Consider the following 27,582-nt stretch of genomic DNA (forward strand, 5'->3'; position numbering starts at 1 on the left):
GTGGTGAAATAATTAAAGAAGACTCTCTATTTATGGCTAAAGACCCAAGAATGGTTGGAAGAGAATGGCATTAAAAAGCTTCCATGGCCAAGCCAGTCACCAGATATGAACCCTATTGAACACCTCTGGAGCATAATGGACAGGACACTTTGTAAGAAGGACAAGAAAACATCCTCCTAGCCAGATCTTTTGAGATTAGTGTATGAAACTTGGTAAGAAATTCCTCATCTGATCAGTAGTATGCCTAATAGGGCCCTTGCATTGAAAAATGTAAAGAGTATGTCTGCTAGGTATTAGATATTCACATCATAATAATTAATAATCTGAATGTATAATTTTAGATTTAAATAAATTTTAATGATTATAAGGGTGTTTATTTCTTATTTCTTTATTGTCCACAAGGGGTTAAACATAGATGGGACAAACAAGGATAGACAAAGGGATTAAGTTGATTACATCGACCCCAGTGCATAACTAGTACTTAATTTATCGACCCTGAAAGGATGAACGGCAAAGTCAACCTCGGCAGAATTTGAACTCAGAACGTAATGGCAGGGGAAATACCGCTAAGCATTTCACCTGGTGTGTTAACGTTTCTGTCAGTTCACGGTCTATTTATTTTTGTCATGTCTGTGTATAAATATAGTAATCCCCTTGCCATATCACGGTTCACCTATCACGGTGTACTATTTAAGCTTACATTGATTCTTCTGTGGTGTCATTTTGCATTTATAATAAAATAAATGTATACAAATTATAAAAGTTTAAAAAAATATATACAGTATAATGCTGTTTCTGCTTTGAAAATTTTCACATATCATGGGGGTTTTGGAACACCCACAATAAGTCAAGGGATTACTGTGTATATGTATATATATATATATATATATATATATATATATATACACACATTCAAAATGTGACCGCGTGTGTACCGTTGGCAATTTTTTCCCTCTGTCTTCCCTTCTCTGGATCTTTCCTTCTATTTTTCCGATGAAGAGCTCCGCTCGAAACGTTAAACCCTCCTTCTTTCCTGAGCGTTCAATAATACTATATTTGTTCCACGTCCTTGCGTTGTTGTGTTTTTTTGTGCTTTCTTGTTTGGATTAACTATATATATATATATATATATATATAGGCGTAGGAGTGGCTGTGTGGTAAGTAGCTTCCTTACTGACCATGTTTATCACCCTTATTTTCTATATTAATCATCATCATTATCATTTAACATCCCTGTTCCATGATGGCGTGGGTTAGACGGATTGACAGGATCCAACAGGCCTAAGCACTGAAATTCTGCACCAATGTCTACTTCAGCATGATTTCACGGGTGGATTCCCTTCCTAATACAACCACTTTACACCATGTACTGTGTGCTTTATATTTTGTGCCACCAACACCAGTGAGGTTGCCATGCAGCTTGCAAAATGACAAACCCTAAGAGAAGTAACTTTATGCAAGGAGGTCAGAGAAGAGGCCAGAGCAGGACAGGTTCCTTGCTGTGGAGGGACCCAGATGGTTACTCACATTTTAGAAGACGATAGGGGTGGAGTGGAGAAAAGATTAAAAATAGCGATAATGAGGCATCTGTGGGACCTTCAAAGTTGGAAGTGAATAGAAGTGAATGGGGACAGAAGAGCAGAGAGTGTGAGTGGATAGAGGATGCAAGAATGTATGAGATTGAGAGATAGGGAATAGGTGAGGAGGTGAATATAAGAAAGGAGGAACAAGTGTTGGGTGATAAGTAGGGGGTGAGGAAGAGCAGGTGACAACTGTTGAGATTGAATAGGGTTGAATGGTGGATAAGAGGTGGGGGTGTAGAGTAACAGAATAGCAATAGTAGTACAGTAGACAGGGGAAAGGTGAGAGAGAGAGATGATGGTTGGGTAATTTGCAGGGGGCAGGGCGGATTTATGGTGGGAGAGGTGAAATGATTTAGTGACTCAGGGGAAAAGAGCAGTGTAAAAATGTGGATGGTGAGAAAAGTATTGAGGAAGAGGAATGGATACCAAGTGAAATAGTTCTGAGTTGTGAGAAAGATTAATGGTATGAAAGAAAAACTGCAGTTAGAGAGATGATGGGTGATGGGGGTTTCTTGAGAAGGAATTTGGACAAAGGACCTAGTTGTGCATAAACACACACACACACACACAAATGCAGCACTTCAAGAACTTAGTTTCAATGAGTTGGGCAGGTCTTCTCAAGAACCATGCATCACCAGTTATCCTGGTACCTTGTCATCTCCTCTAAGAGGCTCCAGGTCCTGAGAGCACCCATCATCACTTCAATTCCAGTCTTCTCAGGTCTCCCTCTTCTGCAAGCTCCATCTACATTAAATGATCAGCTCCTCTTTATGTAGCTGTCCTCATCCAAATGCATTACATGGTCTTAGCAGTGCAGTTTCCTTTCTTGCACACTACATTCGATTCCCCCTCGTGCATAATTTTCTCTCAGCACATTTGTATGATGTCGTTCATGCGTGCTTACTTTGCACATCCAACAGAGCATGCTTGCTTCATTTCCTTCAAGTCTTTGCAAGTCATCTGCATTCAGGGTCCGGGTCTCATTATCATACAGCATCATTGCTCTCACACAAGCGTCATACACTCTGCCCTTAGCTCCAAGGAAAGGGACCTTCGTTGTCAGCAGTGGTAGAAGCTCCCTGAAATTTTTCAAACCTGTTTTTATGCTGACTACTATAAGTATCACCCAACATACAATTGCTGAAAGAATGGTCACAAAAGTAAAAAAATAAGTTTAAAAGTAAATGTTCTATTAATGCATATTTAACACATTAACCATCACAAGTACCATTGGTAGTTCTTCACCAACTTTACACAACTACCACATGTACCACCAGTGGTGCATTTCTATAATTTGAGAAAATATTTTATTCTGTATCTTGACATGGTTTTGAGGATATTTGAATAACTTGAGTGCCAAATATTGGGCTGTGGTGGTTAACATGTTAAGCAGTATGATTTTGAGTTATGGAACAATTCCTCAGTTAGTCCAAAATTCTGAGTATATCTATTTTGAGTTATCAGGAGAAATATCATTCAGTAACACTGTCTTATAATACAGCAGTCCAGTTTGGTATCAAGGCAGATGAAATTATGAACTACTACAAACTAGATTTTAGATCTAAAGCAGGAAAAACAAATCTGTGTTTCTTGAGGACTAACAGAGTATATTATCTCGTGTGGATCAAATAAACAATTGGCCAGCCTCGCCTGGCCTCCGTGCCGGTGGCACATAAAAAGCACCATCCAATCGTGGCCGTTTACCAGCCTCGTCTGGCACGTAAAAAGCACCCACTATACTCATGGAGTGGTTGGCGTTAGGAAGGGCATCCAGCTGTAGAAACATTGCCAGATCAGACTGGGCCTGGTGCAGCCTTCTGGCTTCCCAGACCCCAGTTGAACCATCCAATCCATGCCAGCATGGAAACCGGATGCTAAACGATGATGATGATGATAGCAAACAAAATAACGAATCAATCCCCGATGCTATGAATATTTCAGACTCCGTAACAAACAGCTACAAAATAGTTGAGCTAGGATTTGAAACCAAATTCACAATTTTCCATGGTCAACTGTTTTAACCTTTTTGCACTCAGAGATTAATGGGAATGTGTTGACCTTTTGATCTTTTGAGGTATTCATCAGTCAAGTCTGATTAAGGATGAAGAACTCTATCGCTTTAGCTGACCTAATTCAGTTATCAGCAAGTTATAAAATTTCAAACCAAATAGTTTTCAGCCTCTTTGGTTGCTGTCTATGATCAATGAGGTATTCCCAGTACCAATGGAGAGGAAAGGGACAAGATGCTGCATATACCCTCCACTTCACAATACAACCCTTTCTCTTTCCCTCTCTCTGGTAGACACAGAGTTGAAACTAACAACTATCAAACACAACTGAACCAAAGACAGATATTTTACTGCATCTACAAACAACATGTATACAAACAACTCGATGAGTTTGTGCATTTTATATACTGTAACAACAATAATTATATAATAAATAAAAGGTCATTTTAATAAGAAATTAAATATTGTTCTTCAATCATTTACACAAAAGATCTTTGTCAATATAACTGCAAAACTTCTCTGTTACAATTGGAAATCATTATAATCATTATAACTATCTATAAAGATTATTGCAACTATTACTGGATACAGCTTTAAATAATGGAAGGAATTAAAGGAGATGTAATGCAATTCTATTGCATGAGCTTTGCGTTTGCAAGGGATTGCATCTATTAATGGAGTTGGAGAGTGTTGCAATGTATTGCCATATTTCTTCTAGTTTTCTCAACTCTGAATTCAAATCCCACTGAAGCCAACTTTGCTTTTCATCCTTTCGGGGTTAACAATTAAAGAACCAATCCAATGGCAGTGGTTCAACAGAATTTGTAGAGCATCAGATAAGACACGTAATACTATCTGCTTCTGGTTCATTGTCTTGATGACAATTCCTGCAATGACACTGGTGCCAAGCTGTACCAGTCCTTGTTTTCCATAATAAATCTTGTCCAATTTTGTACCATGGACAGGAACTCTTCCAGGCATAGATCCCATGAACTGAGGATGAATTCCTTCACGTGTTTGATGAAACAATTGACAAAACCTCATTTGGATAAATACTGTATTTGGATTAAACATTGTACAACAAGACAACATCAAATGATACTTTAAAACATTTAACAAGACATTTTCTTCACTAATTCTTTTTGGAACATATTTCTCCCTACATCCAGAAATCTCTTATGCATTAAATATTAATATTAAACACTAACTGTTAAAGCCACCTCAATTTTTTTATCAGTCTTTATTTTTATGACCATACTCTTTTGGTGCAGACATTACACAAGTAGTTTGTCTTATTTAATAAATATTTCAATCAGCTAGTTGTTATAAATAATTGTGGGAGGGAGATATAAAGATTGTTGAAAACCCAAATCAGTGTGTCGTCGTTTTGAGTTCTAACTATGCCAGAGCTCAATCGGTTTTTCACTCCCTGAAGATCGTCCAAACACCTAAATACGCAACAGATAATACTTTATTTTTTTTACGATGGCTACTTAATAAGTAGTCTTTCGTTGGCATAAATATAATCATTACACGTTGTACTTTTCCACTTCAAGGATAAGAAATTTGCTGCAGGGAACATGCGGAAACTAAAACAGACAAGGAACAGATAGATATATTGATGAAATGGTGTGCTTAGTACCTCGAGAGTTAAAAAACGATACGTCTTTCTTTATCGGCCTCAATTCAAGAATAGAGCAAAATATAAACCATTTGAATTTTGCGCCTTAAAATTTCACCTGATTATTTTTAAAGAGCTTTGTGATGAATTGTAAACAGCAGAATGCCATAATTAAAATGTGTTGTAGCAAAGATATTTGAAATAAACATTAAACCTCTAGGTGAAGGCGACTGGGGAATAAGGAGAGAAGAAATACTATTTATAATTAACCTCGTAGGATTTCCTCTAATGACGTAGAGGGAAGAAATATATATCAGAGGTGATAATGAACGGTAGAAGCTAGAAACAGCAAGGACGACTGCGAGTCAGTGGTCATGTGTATCTATTTAGTTCAATAACCTGTTAGAGGATCATTAATTAAACTATCAATATAACAGAAAGAACAGATTTCTCACCACCACACTCAGTATGTATAGAGGCAATAATAATAATAATAAATAATAGTTTAAACGAAACTATGCCGTTTATTTGCTGTACTGCATCTCATTTCAATAAAAATAGTGATTTGATGCGCATTTTAAAATTATGAATCATAAACTTCAATGCAATGCTATAATCTTTGTGATTTGTGTATGTACACTTCCAATGTTTTGACTTTCTCTCAATGTTACTTTAAAGTATATATATTGCCTAACTGACCCCTATTGCACAATATATAGATCAAGGTCCGCTATTGTGTAATTCCTGTAACATTATATATTCTGTAGAGAACATTAACCTGCGTAGAAAAACAAAAGATAATTATTTGTATTTTAAGTATGGATATTTCCTAAGCTATATGTATTAATTAGACATAGTTCTGTTATGTTGTGAAGCCCATGAATTCCCTTAAAATAATATTCTAACAAACAACGCAAATTCCTAAAGCCTTTGTTTAGATGGTTTGAGAAATAAATAATGGAAAGATTTGATGCCGACGCATTCATAATAATGAAAGGGTGTTCAGACAACTGTAATAATTAAAACCGTTTTTATCAATGACAACATTAAACAGGAGGGTGAACTGTAATAAAAATTATTGATTGTACAAGAAAACTGCAGAAAAATAAAGAATATAACAGGAAGACCAGCGGTTCGAGTGAAGTTGTTATCGTTAATTTATCAGCATCAAAGGTAAATTTAGATAAAGAAGCATGATTTACATAAAAGCCATACATGGTTTAGATAAAAAAAAAAAAAAACATACATGGTGTAGATAAATAATGCATGACTGGGATAAAGAATAAATCGTTACGAGTCGGTTATCAGAGATTTGACAATTTGACTGTCATCTTCGTTTTGTCATTGACAGTCACAGACATTGGAGACAACAAAAAGGTAATTTAATACGAGTGAAAAGTAAAGATTAGCAAGTAATTTTGTACCTTAGAGTTCGCTGCGAAAGTGGCCATATCTTTGTTAGAAAGGAACTCATGGTATCAGCTGTAATAGATTTTTATATACCTGGAGCTGCCTGGCTGCGAAGAGAAGTCGAAAGCACGTTGGCCTTCCACACAAAACACTATGCCACACTAATTCTCCTCCTCCTCCTCCTCCTTCTTTCCTACATGCCACTCTAAATCTCTTCCTCTTTCTTCTCCCCACTTATGCCTGACTAAATCTTCTCTTCTTCCTTCATGTCACATGACTACTGCTGCCGTCACCACCACCACCATCATCATCATCACCAGTGGCAGTATCTTCTCTGTTTTTCTCCATCGTTTAATAATGTTTCATATTTCCCATGCATTATCTCCAACATTTTGTGTCCCCTAATTACATAACAATCATCTTACATAATATATTCTCACAATGTATAATCTGTTAATGTGTTTTACTTGTTTGACTGGTCAAACGACATACCATCTCTACATGGTCAGTCAAATCTCAAATAATACATCGCAGTCTTAAAAAAAGAAACAAACAATAAGTTGGATAATGCAGTACTAGATAAAAAAATAAAAAGACGAGATGGTCATGCTTGGAATGTCTTTGGTCATGTGTCTGCTTAGTCCGCTTGTCTAGGACTCAACAGCAACAACTATACTCTCACAGTAGCAGCGAGAGAAAGTTTGGGCGTCCCTGTACAATAGAGTCGGAAATTATCTGAAGCAGAAAAAAATCAATTTCTTCAATGTTTTAAGGATTGTGGATTACGATTCTGCAAAATAAATAAATTAAATAAAAGTTTGGTGCGGAAGATATTTTTCAGTTTTGGCATTTTCAATTTTTTTTTGTTTTTTTCCACTTGTTTCAGTTATTGAACTGGTACCATACAGGTGCACTGACTTGAAGGGTTTTATTCGAACAAATCAACGCCAGTACTTATTTGTTTAAAGTCTGATAATTATTCTATCGGACTCTTTTTGTTGAACCGCTAAGTTACGTGGCGAAAACAAACCAATACCAGTTGCCAAGAGGTGGTGGTGGACACACGTGTGTGTGTATGACGGTTTTTTTTGTTTTTTTTTTAGTTTCCGTCTACCAAATACACTCACAAGGCTTTGTTCGAACCGGGTCTATAGTAGAAGACACTTGCCGAAGGTTGGAAATCAATGATAAAGAGATTAAATCATAAAATGTGGTTGATCTATTTTACTTCAATGTTTCCCCCCCCCTTTTAATTATTAAAATAAACTTTTTCATCGTAAGAGATTGGAAGAAGAAAAACAACAAATTTGGTCTTCAACACGAGTACACACACATCACACATAGCTATACATACCTATACATACCATATGCAGGTAGACATGAACACAGTGACAGATAACGCCTGTCACTTTCAGTTTGCAGTTTGTTGCCCTTGAACTGCCAAATAATAATAATAATAATAATGCCCTGGTGCAGTACTAGGCAGTGGCTCTCATGGCTTTTGATCTTAACTGATTGGAAGGGTTATCATGTACATGTTTTGTCTTAGTATAAAAGAAGGGCTACAGCATATATTCTGCTCAATACCACAGATTTACTTGTCAGTTGCCTGACCTTAACCAGTTGAGCATGGCCCTTAGTGACTGACGATATGTGCATCTCTGATCACAAGCTGAAGTAGTGGGGAGCATCATAGCCATGTGTTGAGAAGAATTCTTTGGGGTTTGGATAATTCATCATTGGAAACATGGGTGTTTCTTTCAACATCCTTAAACAAGCCCGATTCAGATCTTTTGAGTGGGATGGGCTACTCGACCTGAAGAAAATTCTAACTGGGCCCCACCTGCAAGGTCATGTGCTGTTTATCTTGATATGAGATCACCATGTCATGCACATACGGTTGTGAAGCATGTGCCTAGTGCACCCTTATCAGACGGGTAGTGATGATAGGTATAGTGGGCTTCGCATATTTGTACCCCAGTGTCACTTTGATGGTATGCACTGCTCTCTCACTCAATAATAATAATCCTTTCTACAAAAAGCAGAGGGCTTGAAATTTGGGGAAAGGGGACTGGTTGATTATATTGATCCTCAGTATTTCTCTGGTACTTATTTTATCAACCCCAAAAGGATGAAAGGTAAAGTTGACCTTGGTGGAATTTGAACTCAGAACGTAGCAATAGGTAAAATACCACTAAACATTTCATCCAGCATGCTAATGATTCTGCCGGCTCACCACTGCTGAGACTCCCTTCGGTCATGACTGACCATGGGATTACACCTAGAAAGTTACCCTCCCGGGAACAAGTCCAAGCAAGGTTGTTTATGGAAGACCAGCAATCGCTCATGAATACCAGCCTCCCCTCTCCAGGCCACCAGTGTTATCCAATGGATAACATCACAACTTATTTCTACAGCTGAGTGAACTAGAGCAACGTAAAATAAAGTGTCTTGCTCAAGACCACAACATGCAGCCTGGTCCGAGATTCAAACTCACAACCTCATGATTGTAAGCTCGACGCTCTAACCACTGAGCCATGCGCCTACTACTACTAATAATAATAATATGTACAAAGATGAAGGCAGTGAACTAACAGAACTGTTAGCACACTGGGCAAAATCTTAGTGGTGTTTTTTCCATCTTTATGTTCTGAGTTCAAATTTTGCCTAAGTCAACTTTGCCTTTCATTCTTTCGGAGTCAATAAAATAAGTACCAGTTGAGCACTGGGGTCAATTAATCAATTTACCCCCTACTCCAAAATTGCTGGCCATGGGCCAAATTTTGAAACCAATATGTACAGAGATGAAAATGTTGGGGGAAAAAAATCTTGTCCAAGATACCACGGAACAAGATTGAACCCAAGACCTCATGATTATGAGGTAAATTTCATGACTCAGTCATACTCACGTCAACAAGCAAAAACATCTTGTCATAATGTCTGCCAGAAATATTGTGTGAATTGTGTTAACTTTATTTTCAATCTTACAAAGTGTTTCCTCGTCTCAAAAATGACACTCCCAGATTCCCAAATGCCTCGTCTTTTTTAATGATTCGACAAATATAGGAAAAAATCTAACACAGACATGGAATCATGATAATGATTCTACTAATATATATATATTGATATACATTGTTATATTCATTTGTGTTTTAGTCCTGTTTTTTTTTTGTTTTCTTTCTTCACTTCATCACATTTTTATAACCCAGTCACTACACCTTCTGTTCTAGAATATTCACTATAATATTTTGATACAGAATGGTACTACTATTGTGCTTGAAAGTTTATAACTCCCTAAAACTTCTTTTTAGCTTTATAGAATGAGCTTTATGTAAAAAGTTAATAAAGCATGTATAAAATTATAAATGATAAATAAATATAAGTGCTTATGTGTATTAAATGTCCAGCATGATTCTGTCATGAAACAACTGACAATATCAGATAAAACCCTTGTCCAGTGGGTTTGTGATGATCATGTGTCCAAGTGTTATATTCTAAACTATATAAATGTTATGTTTACATTATCATAAGAGACAGTGTTGGTTAAAACTCTAGTCCTGTTCTAGAGTAGAATATAAAAATAAAACATAATGCTATTGATAAACCAGTAATTTAATATTTCAGCTAGCAGCCAAGAAAGTTTTAACTATACAATATCAGTGAATTTCTAAGCAATGAGTTTTGTGGATAGTTATGGAAAGTGCTCAGTTGCTAACAAAAACTCCAAACAAAGTGGATATATATCAATATACAGCTCTTCCTTCTTTTTTGGTCTAAAAACGCATTGTAAATACAGATGTACTGTTTACATTTGTCAGAATATACAGTGTTGGCAAAAATCTATAGATATAGCAACAAAACAATTCAGTAGTTTCATCTTAATTACGGCATGGAAGTGAAGACATATTTAGAACCTTTAACAAACAAATTCAAGTTGGGTCCTACTTTATAGTAGGACCCCAACTTTATAGCAAAATAAGTTGAAGTTAAAATTGAAAGAAGCAAAACTGAAAAGTAAGAAGTAATGAGAATAAAATTGAAGAAAATAAAAGCAATAGAAAGGGAAAAAAAATTGTTCATGAAACTGGAAAAAATATATAATTGAATTGAAAATTTAAATTTCATTTATGCAACAAATTAAATTTGCAAACATATATGGTCACTTGCTGAGCTTTATCCTTTGCATTTGTTCATGGATAGGTGGAAACAAGATATCGTTTTGTCCCCACTCAACCTATTGCTAGGAATACTTCTATCAAGTGTTGTAGGATCTTTTCCTTTAGATAGACAGATGCAGCAAATGATTTGAGCTCAAATACTGGCGATTCATTGGTTAAAATTCGAAGAATTAAACTACGTTAAACTTACAAATTACAAATTCATCAAAAAAGCCAAGTGAAAATAATGTTTTCTTTTGACACATTCTACCAGTATATGAAGTTTCAAATTGTGTAGTTAACTAGAAATTGGGTTGAATTCTGTCTATCTAAAGGAAAAGATCCAGTGTTGTATTACAGTTGTGTTATGTAAAACTCAATCAGATCTCATTTGCAGTTATTATAAGCATGACTGCATGAGAACATGGCATCATTCACAAAGTTTATTCAATCTTTGTTTCCATTTTCTTTCTCTTTCTATTTGACATTTATCTCTTTGTCTTCTCATTACTATTTTTCTAATTACAACTTGTTTTCACTTATTTCTATGAATAGAGGTATGTTGATGCAAACAGGAAAAATAGAATTCAAAATAAGAAAATATGTATATTTTTATTAATATTTGGTAGAAGTAACAAAGGGATTCAAGGTCAGAGAATTTCAAACCTTGAGTCACTCTGTAGCTGCTGCTAAATATTAATCCTTTCTTTACCATATTTAATTGAGATGCTCTGTTTCTTTCAATTAATTTTAAATATAAACAAAGAATTTAGTAAAATAACTTAGTTACCATTAAGCTAGTGTTAAGAGCATAAATCGTGACTAAAGTTTGGTGGAAGATTTTAATTCAGAACTTATGAAAACAAAACATTTGTACTACAGAGCCAGAGACGGTTTCAGCCAGGTTGGTATCGAAATGGTTAATAAAACAAGAGCACAAACCTCTGTCAAGGCAACACCAATGTCTTCTCAATGGTTAGCCAGAGATGATTTTTAAAATGAGAATATCTGAAATAAACCTGACTGCTCTCACAAACGAGAATACTAAAAATGAACCTGACCACTCCCAAAAATTAAGTTAAAAAAAACAGGAAAAATAATCCAGAATCCTTGTCCGGTACCGGATCAATCCCAAAATCTAATCAGTTTGTGCCAGTCACGAGGACAAACATCCCTGAAAGTTTCATCCGAATCCATCCAGCAGTTCTTGAGATATCTTTGTCCATGGACAAACAAACAAACGTGACTGAAAATAATACCACTGCCTTCACTAAAGCAGAAGTAATAAAAGTGTGTATGCACACACACACACACACACACACACATTTTGTGTATATGTATAAATACATACATTATGATTTCACTTATGTATAGTGATACTAACCAGTCGTTAGAGCTCAATATAATCATGATTTATAGCAAAGCATCAGATGCACACGGAGTGTAATATCAATTACTGAATAACAAAAGGAGTTTCTTTGAAGTTTTCTTAACCAATTTCCTTTCTTTCCAATTTTCATCAATTCTGGTTTCATTTCATCAATATTGCATTGTTTACTCAAGTCTGCCTGTATATAGGGTTTCGCTGAATACAAGCATAACTGTGTATAGGTTGGGTGGTGTAATAAAACATTTGCACTAACTTCTCACTAACGTCATCAGCACTGTCTATCACCAATTCATTTGTAATCTCTCTCCTAAATGTCTGTAGCTGTGTAGCTCCTCTACAATAATTTGACTTACCACAACCTCTTTACTCATACCTAACATAAGGACCCAGTACCTTCACACTCCTTGGGTTTGTAAACTTGTGAACTACATAGTGACCTCAATAGTTCCAGTGGCACTAAAACAGCACCCAGTATGGTCTCTAGAGTGGTTGGCATTTGGAAGGGCCTCCAGCCATAACAATCATGCCAAAGCAGACATTGGAGCATGATGCAGCCCCTGGACTCATTGGATCTTTGTGAAACAATCCAACCAATTCCAACACAGAATATGAATGTTAAATGACGATGATGATGATGATCTAAGCCCTTTCCCCATCCTTATTTAACCCTTTGGCATTTAATGCAGCCATATCCAACCTAAATATTCTGTTTTATATTAAAACTGACGATATCCAACTTCTCGCACCTATCCTTCAATGTCATTCTAAAATAAACAGTCACATTATTGAAATCTTGCTTCACAGTAAATATTCCATATATATATATATATATATATATAATATATACATATGATGGGCTTCTTTCAGTTTTTGTCTACCAAATCCACTCACAAAGCTTTGGTTGGCCTGAGGCTTCAGTAGAAGACACTTGCCTAAGATGCCACACAATGGGATTGAACCCTCAACCACGTGGTTGGGAAGCAAGCTTCTTATCACACAGCCATGCCTGAATTCCCTAGACAACTGACCAACAGTAGTAGTAGTAGTAACAGGAAATGTCTAGCAGTAGTAGTAGTAGTAGTAGTAGCAAGTGCAGTAGCAACCAGGATTGTCCAGTACAGGAGAATGCAATGAGGAAGTGAGACAGAGAGGAAAAAACAACTTTAAGCAGAAACAATAGAAAGTGTTTAAAGTTAGCTTCCTAGGAAACTGGCACAATACACCTTGGAATGCAAACGCATGTGTGTAGGAGTGTGTATGTGTGTGTTTGTTGCTTGTACGGATGTGTGCCTGTGTGCATGTGTAAGTCTATGTGTGTGCATGTGAATGTGTGTGTATTTACAAGTATGATTGTGTGTGTGTATGTATGTATGTGAGTGTATGTGTGTATAAGCGTGTATGTGTATATATACATATGTGCTTGCATGCAAATGTGTGAATGTATGTGTATATGTGTGTGTATAAACATACATATATATTATATGCTTGGTTTCTTTCTTTTTTTCTTTTGTAGACTTGCAAAGCCATTAATTGATATCAAAAAGTCAAACAGCCCAAAATTTTGATGTAAAAACTTGGATAAAAAATACCTAGCCATCTCACAGATAAATTATAGATAAACCTCACCATGTAAAGAGGCACCCACCCAGCACCCTCTGTAAAATGGTTGGTATTAAGAAGGGCATCCAGCCACTGGAACCATAGAGAAGCAGACAATAAAGAATGATGCAGTCTTTTGAATCAGTGAATTTAGTTGAACCATCCAACCTTCATCAGCTTGGAAGACAGATGTTAAATAATGTTGTATGTCTATCTGTCTGTGTGTATGTATGTATGTGTTGAGGCCAGACACTAGCATAGCTAGAGTGTGTGCCGCCCGGGGTGACCCTTCTGTTTGCCACCACCGGACCCTACAAAAAACACATATTGCATACAGCAGACCCCAAAAGTGTTGCCCCTTTAAAAGTGCCACACAAGGCGGACCACCCCTATGCCCCATCACCATCTACACTAGTGATGCCAGATGGCCTAGTGGTTAGGATGTTGTACTCATAATTACAAGATCACGGTTTCAGTTCCTAGACAGGATTGTTATCATCATCATCATTATTATTTTATAAGGCGGTGAGCTGGCAGAATCATTAGCATGCCGGGCAAAATGCGTACCAGTATTTCATCTGCCACTACATTCTGAGTTCAAATTCTACTGAGGTCGACTTTGCCTTTCATCCATTTTCTTTGGGGAGGGGTTGATAAATTAAGTACCAGTCAAATAATGGGGTCAATGTGATCAACTTACTCCTTCCCCATAAATTCCAGGCCCTGTGCCTATAGTAGAAAGGATTATTATTATCATTATTATTTGGCAAAATTTCACATAAAGGCGGTGCTCCAGCATGGCCACAGTCAAATGACCGAAACAAATAAAAGAATAAAAGAATATATTTACAATTCAAAATGGCTTCCCTTTGCTTTCACTATAGCCTTTACCCTTATGTTTGGACAAGGGGTAAATTATTATGTTTAAAAATGGGCAAATGCATAAGTGTAAGTCACACCCCGTTTATACATACAGACACGCATGTATGTAAGCATGTTTTAGAAGCACATATATATGATTCTGTTTTGTGAATTCCTAGTAAATTATTTTTATCAACAACTTAATTGTTATCATTGTTTAAAAGTTCGTTTACTGGCCAAAGTCTACTTTGGCTGATAATCAACATGAACATTAGCTGAGTAATTAAAGAACTGATATAATTAGAGCAAGTTTGTTAATGGTACCGCCAATAGATAATGCATTCATTGTTTGCTTTGGCCATGCTGGAGCACTGCCGGCAAATGTGTGTTGTCACATAGCATTAAATTCCTGCGATCTCGTCTCATAGTCAAACAGTTTGTGACACTTCTATTATTTCAATGTATAACTGTAAATATTGTTTGTGCAAATATAGTCCAAAGTTGATATTCATGTATGTATGTGCATATGTAGACGCATGTGTGTATGTGCATATGCACATGTGTATGTTAATGTGTACATACATATATGAATATATATTTGTATGTACATATGCATGTATGGGTGTGTGTATAGATATGCATGTGTGAGTATACATACAAATATGAGTGTGTATATACAAATATGCATGCATGTGTGTACACACATATATGCATGCATGTGTGTATACACATATGCATGCATGTGTGTACATACATATATGCATGTGTGTACATACATATATGCATGTGTGTACACACATATATGCATGCATGTGTGTACATACATATATGCATGTGTGTACACACACATATGCATGCATGTGTGTACATACATATATGCATGCGTGTACACACATATATGCATGCATGTGTGTACATATATGCATGTGCATGTACATACATGTGTGCATGTGTTACATATGTGTATATATGTGTGTGTGTATATACGTGTGTGTGTGTGTGTGTACATATGTGTGGGTGTGTGTGTACATACGTGTGTGTGTGTACATACGTGTGTGTACATACGTGTGAGTACATACGTGTGAGTGTGTGTGTGTGTGTACATACGTGTGTGTGTGTACATACGTGTGTGTGTGTACATACGTGTGTGTGTGTACATACGTGTGTGTGTGTACATACGTGTGTGTGTGTGTATATACGTGTGTGTGTGTGTGTGTACATACGTGTGTGTGTATGTGTGTGTGTGTGTAAAAAAACAAGCAGTAAAAAAAAATGAAAGAAATATGCCAAATATTGATAAAAAAAAGAGGAATTTAATATCTAAAATGCTGTCATTTCACACCTTTTACTGGAATGACAGCATCAAGTTATGGAGTGACATTTACATATTCCAGAACTTCAATTTTCCTCTTCCCTAAATCTTTTATTTTCCTGTGAACTTTCGTCTTAGTTTCACTGGCAGATACTTAATAATTTGACGGGTGACCTACAACTTCTTCCAGACAATTAGGGATTGGTGGTGTCTCTTCTAAACAACCCTACTCATATGTACAAACAAGTTACAAGGCATTAAAAAGAAATCTTTTCTGAGGTTTTTGAAATTATGTCTCAATACCTTCTCTTGTTTGTTCTGTGGCTGCTGTTTTTTTTTTCTCTCTTTGGTCAACCTCAAGCAGACTTTTTAGATTGCATGAAAGCTTGTTCATAAGCAGTCATGTTTATACATACATACATACATACATACATACATACATATATACATATACATACATACATATATACATACATACATATACATACATACATACATACATACATACATACATACATACATACATACATACATAACATACATACATACATACAAACATATATACATACATTATATGCATTACATTACATGTGTTACATACACACTTTACGTACCATACATAACATGTATACTTACATACATATACACACAAATTACATTACATACATAATGCATTACATTACATGTTACATACCATACATTATACGTATATACATACATAACACTACATTCATGCATACATTACATTCATACATACATTACATTCATGCATGCATTACATTCATGCATGCATTACATTCATGCATACATTACACTCATGCATACATTACATTCATACATACATAACATTACATTCATGCATACATTACATTCATGCATACATTACATTCATGCATACATGACATTATTGCATACATGACATTATTGCATACATGACACTCATGCATACATTACATTCATGCATACATTACATTCATGCATACATTACATTCATGCATACATTACATTAATGCATACATGACACTCATGCATACATTACATTCAAGCATACATTAAATTATTGCATACATGACACTCATGCATACATTACATTCATGCATACATAACATTACATTCATGCATACATTACATTAATGCATACATTACATTAATGCATACATGACACTCATGCATTCTTTACATTCACGCATACATTACATTCATGCATACATTACAGTCATGCATACATAACATTCTTGCATATATTACATGACACTCATGCATACATTACATTTATACATACATAACATTACATTCATGTATACATTACATTAATGCATACATTACATTAATGCATACATGACACTCATGCATACATTACATTCACGCATACATTACATTCATGCATACATTACATTCACGCATACATTACATTCATGCATACATTACACTCATGCATACATTACATTCATGCATACATGACACTCATGCATACATTACATTCATGCATACATTACATTCATGCATACATTACATTCATGCATACATTACATTCATGCATACATTACATTCATGCATACATTACATTCATACATACATAACATTACATACATACATGACATTCATGCATAAGTCAGCAAAATGGCAGAATCAGAAGCACATTAGGCAAAATGTATTTCACCCGTCTTTTACATTCTAAGTTCAAATTCAGCTGAGGTCGACTGTGCCCTTTCCTCCTTTCAGGATTAATAAAATAAGTACCAATTGAACACTGAGGTTGATGAAATCGACTCCCCACCCTGCCCTTAAGTTTGCTGGCTTTGTGCCAAAATTCAAAACCAATATTAATAACAACAGTACCCATTGTCATGATTATGAGGTCAATATAGACAACTGAATGCTTTCCCTAAATTCTAACAGTAAATTCCCCTTAATAGACTTTAACCCTTTAGCATTCAGATTTCTCTGTCAAATGTAATGTTTATTTATTCACATTGATTTGAATTAGTCAAGCCTTACCTTGTAGCTTTGAGATTTCAATGAGGTGGTTGTCTATTTTTAGGGTAATATTGTAGGGTAAGTGTGATAAGCTGAATATGGCCAGTTTGAATATAAAACAGATGGCCTGTTATGGCTGGATGTGGCCAGTTTAAATGCTACAAGGAGTGGAAGGGATACCATTTCAAGACCTAAATTTAGATTAATTTCCCTTTCAATAAATACAAAATGGCTACAGGCTCAAATGTTGATAAAATGTTTCCTTTGATAACATACACACGTTATGAGTCATATCAGACATGACTTAATAGAAACTTTTTTCTCCTTGCTTCAAAATTATACACAATGTGATCAAAAGTATCTGGATACCCCATGAAACGTGTTTATCATAAAGGATAACACAGTAGATCACAGAGGATGCCACAGTACTAGCGTTTACCGAAAGGCGGCGAGCTGGCAGAAACATTAGCATGCTGGGTGAAATGCGTAGCCTTATTTCGTCTGTGCTTACGTTCTGAGTTCAAATTCCGCCGAGGTTGACTTTGCCTTTCATCCTTTCGGGGTTGATAAATTAAGTACCAGTAACGCACTGGGGTCGATATAATCGACTTAATACGTTTGTCTGTCCTTGTTTGTCCCCTCTACGTTTAGCCCCTCGTGGGTAGTTAAGAAATAAGTACTACCGTTTACCATGCAGAATCACTCAAAACCGTCCAACCCATGCTAGTATGGAAAACGGCCGTTAAATGATGATGATGATGATTATGATGAATATATGGTCAGCGATCTCAGTAGCCAACAGACAGCACTAGGCAGCAGAAGAGGACATTCTACGGAACTAATGGACTTTCAACATGGTCAGGTGGTTGGGTGCCACTTATCTATAAGCCCGTGTGTGAGATTTCCACTCTCCTGAACATCCCTAAGTCCACTGTTTCCAATGTAATAGTGAAGTGGAAACAGGAGGGGATGTGTACAACCCAAAAATGTTCAGCTTGATCTCCCATGTTAACCCCTAGAGACCTTCGAATGTTGAAGAGGATTGTACAGCATAATTGTCTATCATCAATCACCACCGTCACACAGGAATTCCAAACTTCAGCAAGATCTACTCCAAGCACCATAACTGTTCAGCACAAGGCGTTGAAACTTGGTTTCCATGGAAGAACAGTTGCCCATAAGCCAGACATCATACAGACAAATGCCCAACGCTGCCTCATGTGGTGTAAAGAATGTGAAACCGGACTATAGAACAGTGAAAAACTGTTGTGACAATCCAATGGTAGGCTGTGGGTGTGGCAAATACCAAGTGAATGATATGCACCAGCCTGTATACTGCTGATTGTGAAATTCGGCAGTTGTGGGGTCATGGCGTGGTCAGGTTTCTCCCAGAGGGGGCTTGGACTCCTTGTTGCTTTATGTGACACTGTCGTGGCACAAGCTTACACTGACATTTTAATCACTTTCAGTTTACTAACCATCGCAGACCAGTTTCAGGATGACTATTGTCTTTCAACATAACCAAGCACCCATCCATGCTACACAGGTTGTAGGGGTGTGGTTTGACAACAACAATGTCCCACTAATGGACTGACCTGTACAGAGTCTTGATTTTAACCCTTTTGTTACTCTTTACTCTTTTACTTGTTTCAGTCATTTGACTGAGGCCATGCTGGAGCACCACCTTTAATCGAGCAACTCGACCCCGGGACTTATTCTTTTGTAAGCCCAGTACTTATTCTATCAGTCTCTTTTGCCAAACCGCTAAGTAACGGGGACATAAACACACCAGCATCGGTTGTCAAGCAATGCTAGGGGGCAAACACAGATACACAAACACACACACGCATATATATATATACATATATACGACGGGCTTCTTTCAGTTTCCGCCTACCAAATCCACTCACAAGGCTTTGGTTGGCCCGAGGCTATAGTAGAAGACACTTGCTCAAGGTGCCATGCAGTGGGACTGAAACCGGAACCATGTGGTTGGTAAACAAGCTACTTACCACACAGCCACTCCTGTGCCTGTATTTATTTTGAGATGCTCTGTGTTTCTTTCAATTAATTTTAAATATAACAATGAATTTAGTAAAATCACCTAGTTATCATTCAGCTAGTGTTAGGAACATAAATTGTGACTAAGGTTTGGTGGAAGATTTTAATTCAAAATTTATGAAAACAAAACATTTGTACTACAGAGCCAAAGCCGGTTTCAGACGGGTTGGTATCTAAAGGGTTAAATCCCATTGAACATATCTGGGATGTTTTGGAATGCTGACTTCATGCTAGGCCACACCAACATCAATACCCTTGCTCATTTTGGTGCTTTGTGAAGAATGGACTGCCATTTCCCAAGAAACCTTCCGCCGCCTATGAGAGAGAGGAGGCTGTTATCAAGGCTAAAGATGGGCCAACACCATATTGACTGCCAGTGTTCCTGATGGAGGGTGACCTAAACTTGTATTTCATTATCAAGTGTGTGTCCAGATACTTTTGGTGGTGGTGGTGGGTGGTGGTGGTGGGTGGTGGTGGTGATGGTAGTAGTAGTAGTAGTGATGGTAGTGGTGGTGATGATGGTAGTAGTAGTAGTAGTGATGGTAGTGGTGCTGCCATATGTTAAATGGATGTGCAACATGGACCCTCACTCAATCCACTATCATATCATCTCTTCGCAATTGCTTAACCATTCATCGATCCATCCATCATTTCCATCCACTATTCCTGGGAGAGTCATGGGGGGAAAAGCCCTTAGGTACCTCCTCCATAGGGTTGTATCAAAAGCAACTGTCATTAGACATTCCAGCTAGACTCCCAAGCACGACCAACTAAGACAATGGATATCCAGCCATCTTACTCTTGGTATACTGGCAGAAACGTTAGCACGCTGGACGAAATGCTCAGCGGTATTTCGTCTGCCGTTATGTTCTGAGTTCAAATTCCGCCAAGGTTGACTTTGTCTTTCATCCTTTTGAGGTCGATTAAATAAGTACCAGTTATGCACTGGGGTCGATATAATCGACTTAATCCGTTTGTCTGTCCTTGTTTGTCCTCTCTGTGTTTAGCCCCTTGTGGGTAGTAAAGAAATAGGTATACCCCTAGGTCTCCTGCCATTTGGCTCAGCTTGAAGAATCTGCATATAAATAAAAGTCATGTGATTTTTATTTCTTTTACAGGTGGGGTGGCCTGAGCTGGAGCCCCACTATAAAAAGAAAAAAATCAATAGCCAAGTAGAGTTGTATTATATTTATAAACTGTTGCTATGGTATTAGAGAAGTTGGATCAAATAACTTTATTTCCTTTATACAAACAGCTGCAATGAGAACAAAAACATATATATATATAAAAATAAAAAATAATTTGCTGTCCACTGGCAGATACTGTATTATTAGCTTAGTGAAGCAGTTAGTTTGGTAGATATTTTAAGCCGAGACCACAATTCCTATCAATTAGCACTTACTATTATTCAGAAGCTACTAAATTCACAATTGCCAATGTTGATTTTGTTGACTAAGATTACCAACCAAATGGGAGACAGGGTCAAAAACTAGTGAATGGTGGTGATTTATCAAGTTTTGTAGGTCAACAACAAATTCTGGGTTTAGTCAGGACAGAACTGAAGCTTGTTTCATGACCATGTGGTCTTGGGTTCAGTCTCACTGTGTAGCACATTGAACAAGGGGCTTTTACTAAAACTCTGGATTAAATAAAGCTTTGTGAGTGGATTTGGTAGACAGAAACTGAAAGAAGCCTGCTGTATATGTGTGTAGGTTAATGTACCCTTGCCTGGACATCACATGATGGTTGTAAATGGTCATCATTCATTTCCAGTCTTCTGCAAAAAAACTTATCTGGCAATGGGAAAATATTATTTTACTTGGACACAGGTGAGGGTTGGTGAAAGGAAAAGCATCCAGCCACAGAAAATCTGCTTCACCAAATTCCATCTAACACGGAAAAGTGGACATCAGTGATGATGATGGTGTTGGAATTTGTAAGATATGGATTGCGTATGAATAATATTTAATAATTACCAGAAAATAGGTAATGATTCAGTATCTTAAAGGGTGTTTCAAGTATGGGTGAACAAAAAGGTGTTTGATTAGAAGGGAACAAGAACTTTAGGGGCACAAATAGTTCTGCTGATATACATTACTTACTTAATTCCACAAAATGTTTTGCTTAGACACCTTTATTTAAATGACAAACTTCTGTGTTTATGATCTTCCATCCACTTGATGGAATATACATTTGTTCCTCAACCACTTCCAATCGATAACTTCATTTTTAGGTTAGACATACTTTGACAGCATTTCATTTTCCTTAGCAAATTAAGTTTGGTCACAGAGGGACTGGAACCACAGAATTTTGTAGTGTCATTTGGAAATGGAATTTAACTTTTTTCAACTCCTCCCCTAATGTTGTTTATAGCAATTGGAATATTGTACAATCCAACTGTTTTGAAGTAACTCAGGAGAGCTAGTTATTTTCAGACCTTACAGATATACCTATTTCTTTATTACCCACAAGGGGCTAAACACAGAGGGGACAAACAAGGACAGACAAAGGGATTAAGTCGATTAGATCGACCCCAGTGCCTAATTGGTACTTAATTTATCGGCTCTGAAAGGATGAAAGGCAAAGTCGACCTTGGTAGAATTTGAACTCAGAACGTAACAGCAGACAAAATACCTATTTCTTTATTACCCACAAGGGGCTAAATACAGAGGGGACAAACAAGGACAGGCATAGGTATTAAGTCGATTACATCGACCCCAGTGTGTAACTGGTACTTAATTTATTGACCCTGAAAGGATGAAAGGCAAAGTCGACCTAGGTGGAATTTGAACTCAGAACGTAACAGCAGACAAAATATGGCAAAGAATTTCACCTGGCGTGCTAACGTTTCTGCCAGCTCGCCGCCCTAAGATATACCTCTCCATACCTCCTGGTCTTGTTTGTAGCCTTCATAAAACAACATGCTGAAATCACAGTTTAAACTACAATTGCTCTATTAATGGCAGTTAGTTCAGTTGAACACACTTTTTGATATTATTTGGTGGTATGTAAAAAGTACCCAGCACACTGTTGAGTGGTTGGCATTAGGAAGGTATCCAGCCATAGAAACCATGCTATAACAGACAATTGGAGACTGGACAGCTCTCAGCTGGTCAGCCCCATGTCAAGCCGTCCAACCCATGCCAGCATGGAAAGTGGATGTTAAATGATGATGATGCTGTTATTGTTGTTGGGTTTAGTCCCGATCAAGCAACTCATGGCATGTAGGTGAATGATTATGTGTATGAAGGTGTGGTGTGGCAGTCTTAACAAACAAGTCATGGATTAAATGACCAGGTGTGTCCTACAGATGTGTCATTGCAGGTAAACTATGCACTAGTTAATTGCATGGCGGCCAGTGTGACAGTCTTGACATGTAGGTAGTTGATTAAATGATCAGATGAGTCCAATAGACATATCATTCCAGGTTACTCTTTACCCTTACTCTTTTCCTTGTTTGTCATGTGACTGTGGCTATGCTGGAGCACCGCCTTTAGTCGAGCAAATCGACCCTCATGACTTATTCTTTGTAACCCTAGTACTTATTCTATCGGTCTCTTTTGCCGAACCGCTAAGTTACGGGGACGTAAACACACCAGCATCGGTTGTCAAGCGATGTTGGGGGGGAGGGCAAACACAGACACACAAATACTCACACACACATATACATATATACAATGGGCTTCTTTCAGTTTCCGTCTACCAAATCCACTCACGAGGCTTTGGTCAGCCCGAGGCTATAGTAGAAGACACTTGCCCAAGGTGCCATGCAATGGAACTGAACCCGGAACCATGTGGCTGGTAAGCAAGCTACTTACCACACAGCCACGAAGGCCAGTGTGACAATCTTAACAGGTCACCCGGCTATACAGTATACATTAGTACATCTGTTAATTCTAGTGGTAGTTACAATGGAAGAAGAGAATAGGGCAACGGTTATTGTCACTTCGCACTTATCATTGACGGTGTACATACAAGTATAATGTTTGGTGGTGGTGGTAGTGGAGAGTTAATTAAACTAATTATGCTAGTGGTATTTCTACTTGTAAGTGTTTTATATATTTACCTTGACTGATTGGGAAACCTAGTATGTTTTTATAATAGTTTCTTTCTATTTTTTTTCTTTTTCTTGGTGAGAGTGATTGAGCATAAAGTGTGTAGACTATGATGGCTGGAGATTGTCACAGTAATGACCTGTACACACTGACATGTAACAGGTGGCAACTTTAATTTGTTATTGATATTTAGCCTCAGGTAGTCTATCAACGATATATATATATATATAATAAAATACAAAATGGGACAAGAACGCAAAACATCCGGACAACTAGGTGATACAAAAAGGGACAACAAAACATCCGGATAGACGATACAAGAAAAAAACAAGGACGGGTCATTCGAAGCCTTTTTATCTTCATTCAAGAACCGGATCATCCTCGCAAAATCGGCTGATTAATCTTGAGGTTGCTCCAATCTGGCCATAAGGCTGGTTAGCCGGTTTTTATGTCCTATAAGTGACCAAGGTTACAATACTCTCAATGAACAGGACACTGGCCGGATTCAGAGGCCGGTTTTTTTTGGGTTTTTTTTTTTTTTTTTTTGAGGGGAGGGTACAAGTCGACGACATCAACTCCAGTACTTCACTGGTACTTTATTTTATCGACTCCGAAAGGATGAAAGGCTGGATTTGAACTCAACATTAAAACAAAAAAAAAGCCGAAAGAAACGCCGCCAAGCAATTCGTCCGACGTCTTAAGGATTCGGCCACCTCGCCGCTGAACGATAATAGCCGTCATCAAAAACAACTCAGGCTACGACTATCCTTTGTTTTCAGTCATTGTGTATCTAAGGCTACATTTATTCAGTTTCTAGACAGTAGGGAGTGATGTGAAGAAAATTTAATCTCTTGTTTGTCCGTTATTGTGCATCGATTTTCTTTTAGCTGCGTTACATGACGTTTGTCAAACAGCGAACATTCTCACTGCAGTGGACTTTTTACTTAACAGTAAATACACATAACGCTGCTGCCAATTTGTCGCAACGAACTTTCCACTGTTACATAAATTATTAGGGGCGAGCTGTGAGAATTTAGCGGATTTGAGAATTTCACTATAATCGTAATTTTTTTCCTTTTTTTTTTTTTTGTATGTAAAAATTAATATTCAATTGTTTATACATGAAAAAAAAAATGAAAAACAAACGCTCCTATAATTAGCGAAATTTAAATCTTTAACAAATTTCAAGTCGAAACAGTTTGAAATGATAGATCTATCATTAAAATATATATATATATATATATATATATATATATATATATATAATAAAATACAAAATGGGACAAGAACGCAAAACATGCGGACAACTAAGTGATACAAAAAGGGACAACAAAACATCCGGATAGACGATACAAAAAAAAACAAGGATGGGTCATTCGAAGCCTTTTTATCTTCATTCAAGAACCGGACCATCCTCGCAATTTCGGCTGATTAATCTTGAGATTGCTCCAATCTGGCCATAAGGCTGGTTAGCCGGTTTTTATGTCCTATAAGTGACCAAGGTTACAATACTCTCAATGAACAGGACACTGGCCGGATTCAGAGGCCGGTTTTTTTTGGGGTTTTTTTTTTTTTTTTGAGGGGAGGGTACAAGTCGACGACATCAACTCCAGTACTTCACTGGTACTTTATTTTATCGACTCCGAAAGGATGAAAGGCTGGATTTGAACTCAACATTAAAACAAAAAAAAGCCGAAAGAAACGCCGCCAAGCAATTCGTCCGACGTCTTAAGGATTCGGCCACCTCGCCGCTGAACGATAATAGCCGTCATCAAAAACAACTCAGGCTACGACTATCCTTTGTTTTCAGTCATTGTGTATCTAAGGCTACATTTATTCAGTTTCTAGACAGTAGGGAGTGATGTGAAGAAAAATTAATCTCTTGTTTGTCCGTTATTGTGCATCGATTTTCTTTTAGCTGCGTTACATGACGTTTGTCAAACAGCGAACATTCTCACTGCAGTGGACTTTTTACTTAACAGTAAATACACATAACGCTGCTGCCAATTTGTCGCAACGAACTTTCCACTGTTACATAAATTATTAGGGGCGAGCTGTGAGAATTTAGCGGATTTGATAATTTCACTAGAATCGTAATTTTTTTTCTCTTTTTTTTTTTTTGTATGTAAAAATTAATATTCAATTGTTTATACATGAAAAAACAAAACAAAATACAAACAAACAATCAAACGCTCCTATAATTAGCGAAATTTAAATCTTTAACAAATTTCAAGTCGAAACAGTTTGAAATGATAGATCTATCATTAAAAAAAAATATATATATGTATTTGTGCGTGTGTATAATGTAAAAGAAAACGTAATCTCAAATGACAAAATGCAATTTAAGAATGTAAATTATCTTCAATATTCCGATACAGCATATAAATTATATAATTCTGGTCGTTAACAAAATAATTTTCAATATATTGGGTCTCCGTCCACACCCACAGAATGTACAAAAACAATAAATACACGCACGTATTATAAACATATACACCACCCACGTATTATATAAATGTAGACAGATTGAACTTATGTCTAAATTATAAACTTACTTCAGAACGTTTGGACTTGTCCGTTTTTTATCGTTCTCCATAATTCCGGTGTAAAGAGGAACTACAACCAGTTGATGTTTGATTAATGAAACCAGCTGACTACTGACTGATAATGATAAACCTCCTTTTAAAAACCCGAGACCAGAAAAACAACAATACACAAAAACACTGATTACACAGCACAAATAGTTTTTGTTATTCTTTTCTTTACTTCTTTTTTTCTTTTTTTTTTTTTTTTTTTTGGTTTTTATAGCTTAAACTGATTTTTTAACCATTTATTTTGATTTTACGTAACCTGAGTAGCGGTAGCCCGTGCCGAGAGGACGACGAGCGGGCGAAATGCTAAACAGCATTTCGTCCTTCTTTACGTCCTGAGTTCAAATGCTGCCGAGGTCCACTTTCGCTTTCGTCTCTTTCGGGGTCGTATAAACCAGTTGAAGACTAGTGCGGTGGAGGGGCGATGTAATCGGTTTAACCTCTTCGCCGATATTGCAGGCCTTGCGCCAAAATTTGAAACCAATATTAGGGATTACCAAAAAGGTTTAATTTAAAATCTATTTCGAAACACAATTTCATTAAAATAAAATATAATATAAAAATTATAAGAAATTATAAATCTGAAAACTTTTTGTGCGAAGTGTCGTGTTGGAGAAGCAGAAGCGCAAAATTAATCATTAAATTTGCATTAAGCTAACATTTTTATTGTGAGAATTAAATGTACAGTAAACGCTTATTGTTTAGAAAAGAACAGTTAAATTAAAATTACAGACGCGGGCATGGCTGTGTGGTTAAGAAGCTGGCCTTGTAATCATGTGGTCTGGGGTTCAGTCTCAGTGCTGCTTTACGAATGGATTTAGTACTTTGCGAATGGATTTAGAAGACGGAAACTGCGTGGAAACCCGTCGCATATATCAGATATAAGCGGGCTTGTCACCAGACTCTGGTGCCTGGGGGTGCTTCGGAATATTCTGGGTGGGCACTAATTTGTAATA

The 27,582-nt window shown here is 36.9% G+C and overlaps 1 protein-coding gene across 2 annotated transcripts in view; it reads right to left on the bottom strand.

The window, feature by feature from the left end:
* Nucleotides 1–26,750, bottom strand: part of LOC115222102 (NADP-dependent malic enzyme) — a 58,462-nt gene extending 31,712 nt beyond the window's left edge. Inside the window, exon 1 of one of the 2 annotated variants that reach the window (XM_029792219.2) lies at nucleotides 26,591–26,750. In XM_029792219.2, coding sequence (XP_029648079.1) covers nucleotides 26,591–26,631 — 41 coding nt within the window. In that variant the 5' untranslated portion in view covers nucleotides 26,632–26,750. Of the gene's footprint in view, nucleotides 1–6,637; nucleotides 6,826–26,590 lie in introns of those variants that run through there. The other variant, XM_029792218.2, reaches the window with a different exon arrangement.
* Between the last annotated feature and the right edge of the window lie 832 nt (nucleotides 26,751–27,582).

The sequence above is a fragment of the Octopus sinensis genome, linkage group LG19 (genome assembly GCF_006345805.1).
Source record: "Octopus sinensis linkage group LG19, ASM634580v1, whole genome shotgun sequence".
NCBI classification, from domain to species: Eukaryota; Metazoa; Mollusca; class Cephalopoda; order Octopoda; family Octopodidae; genus Octopus; species Octopus sinensis.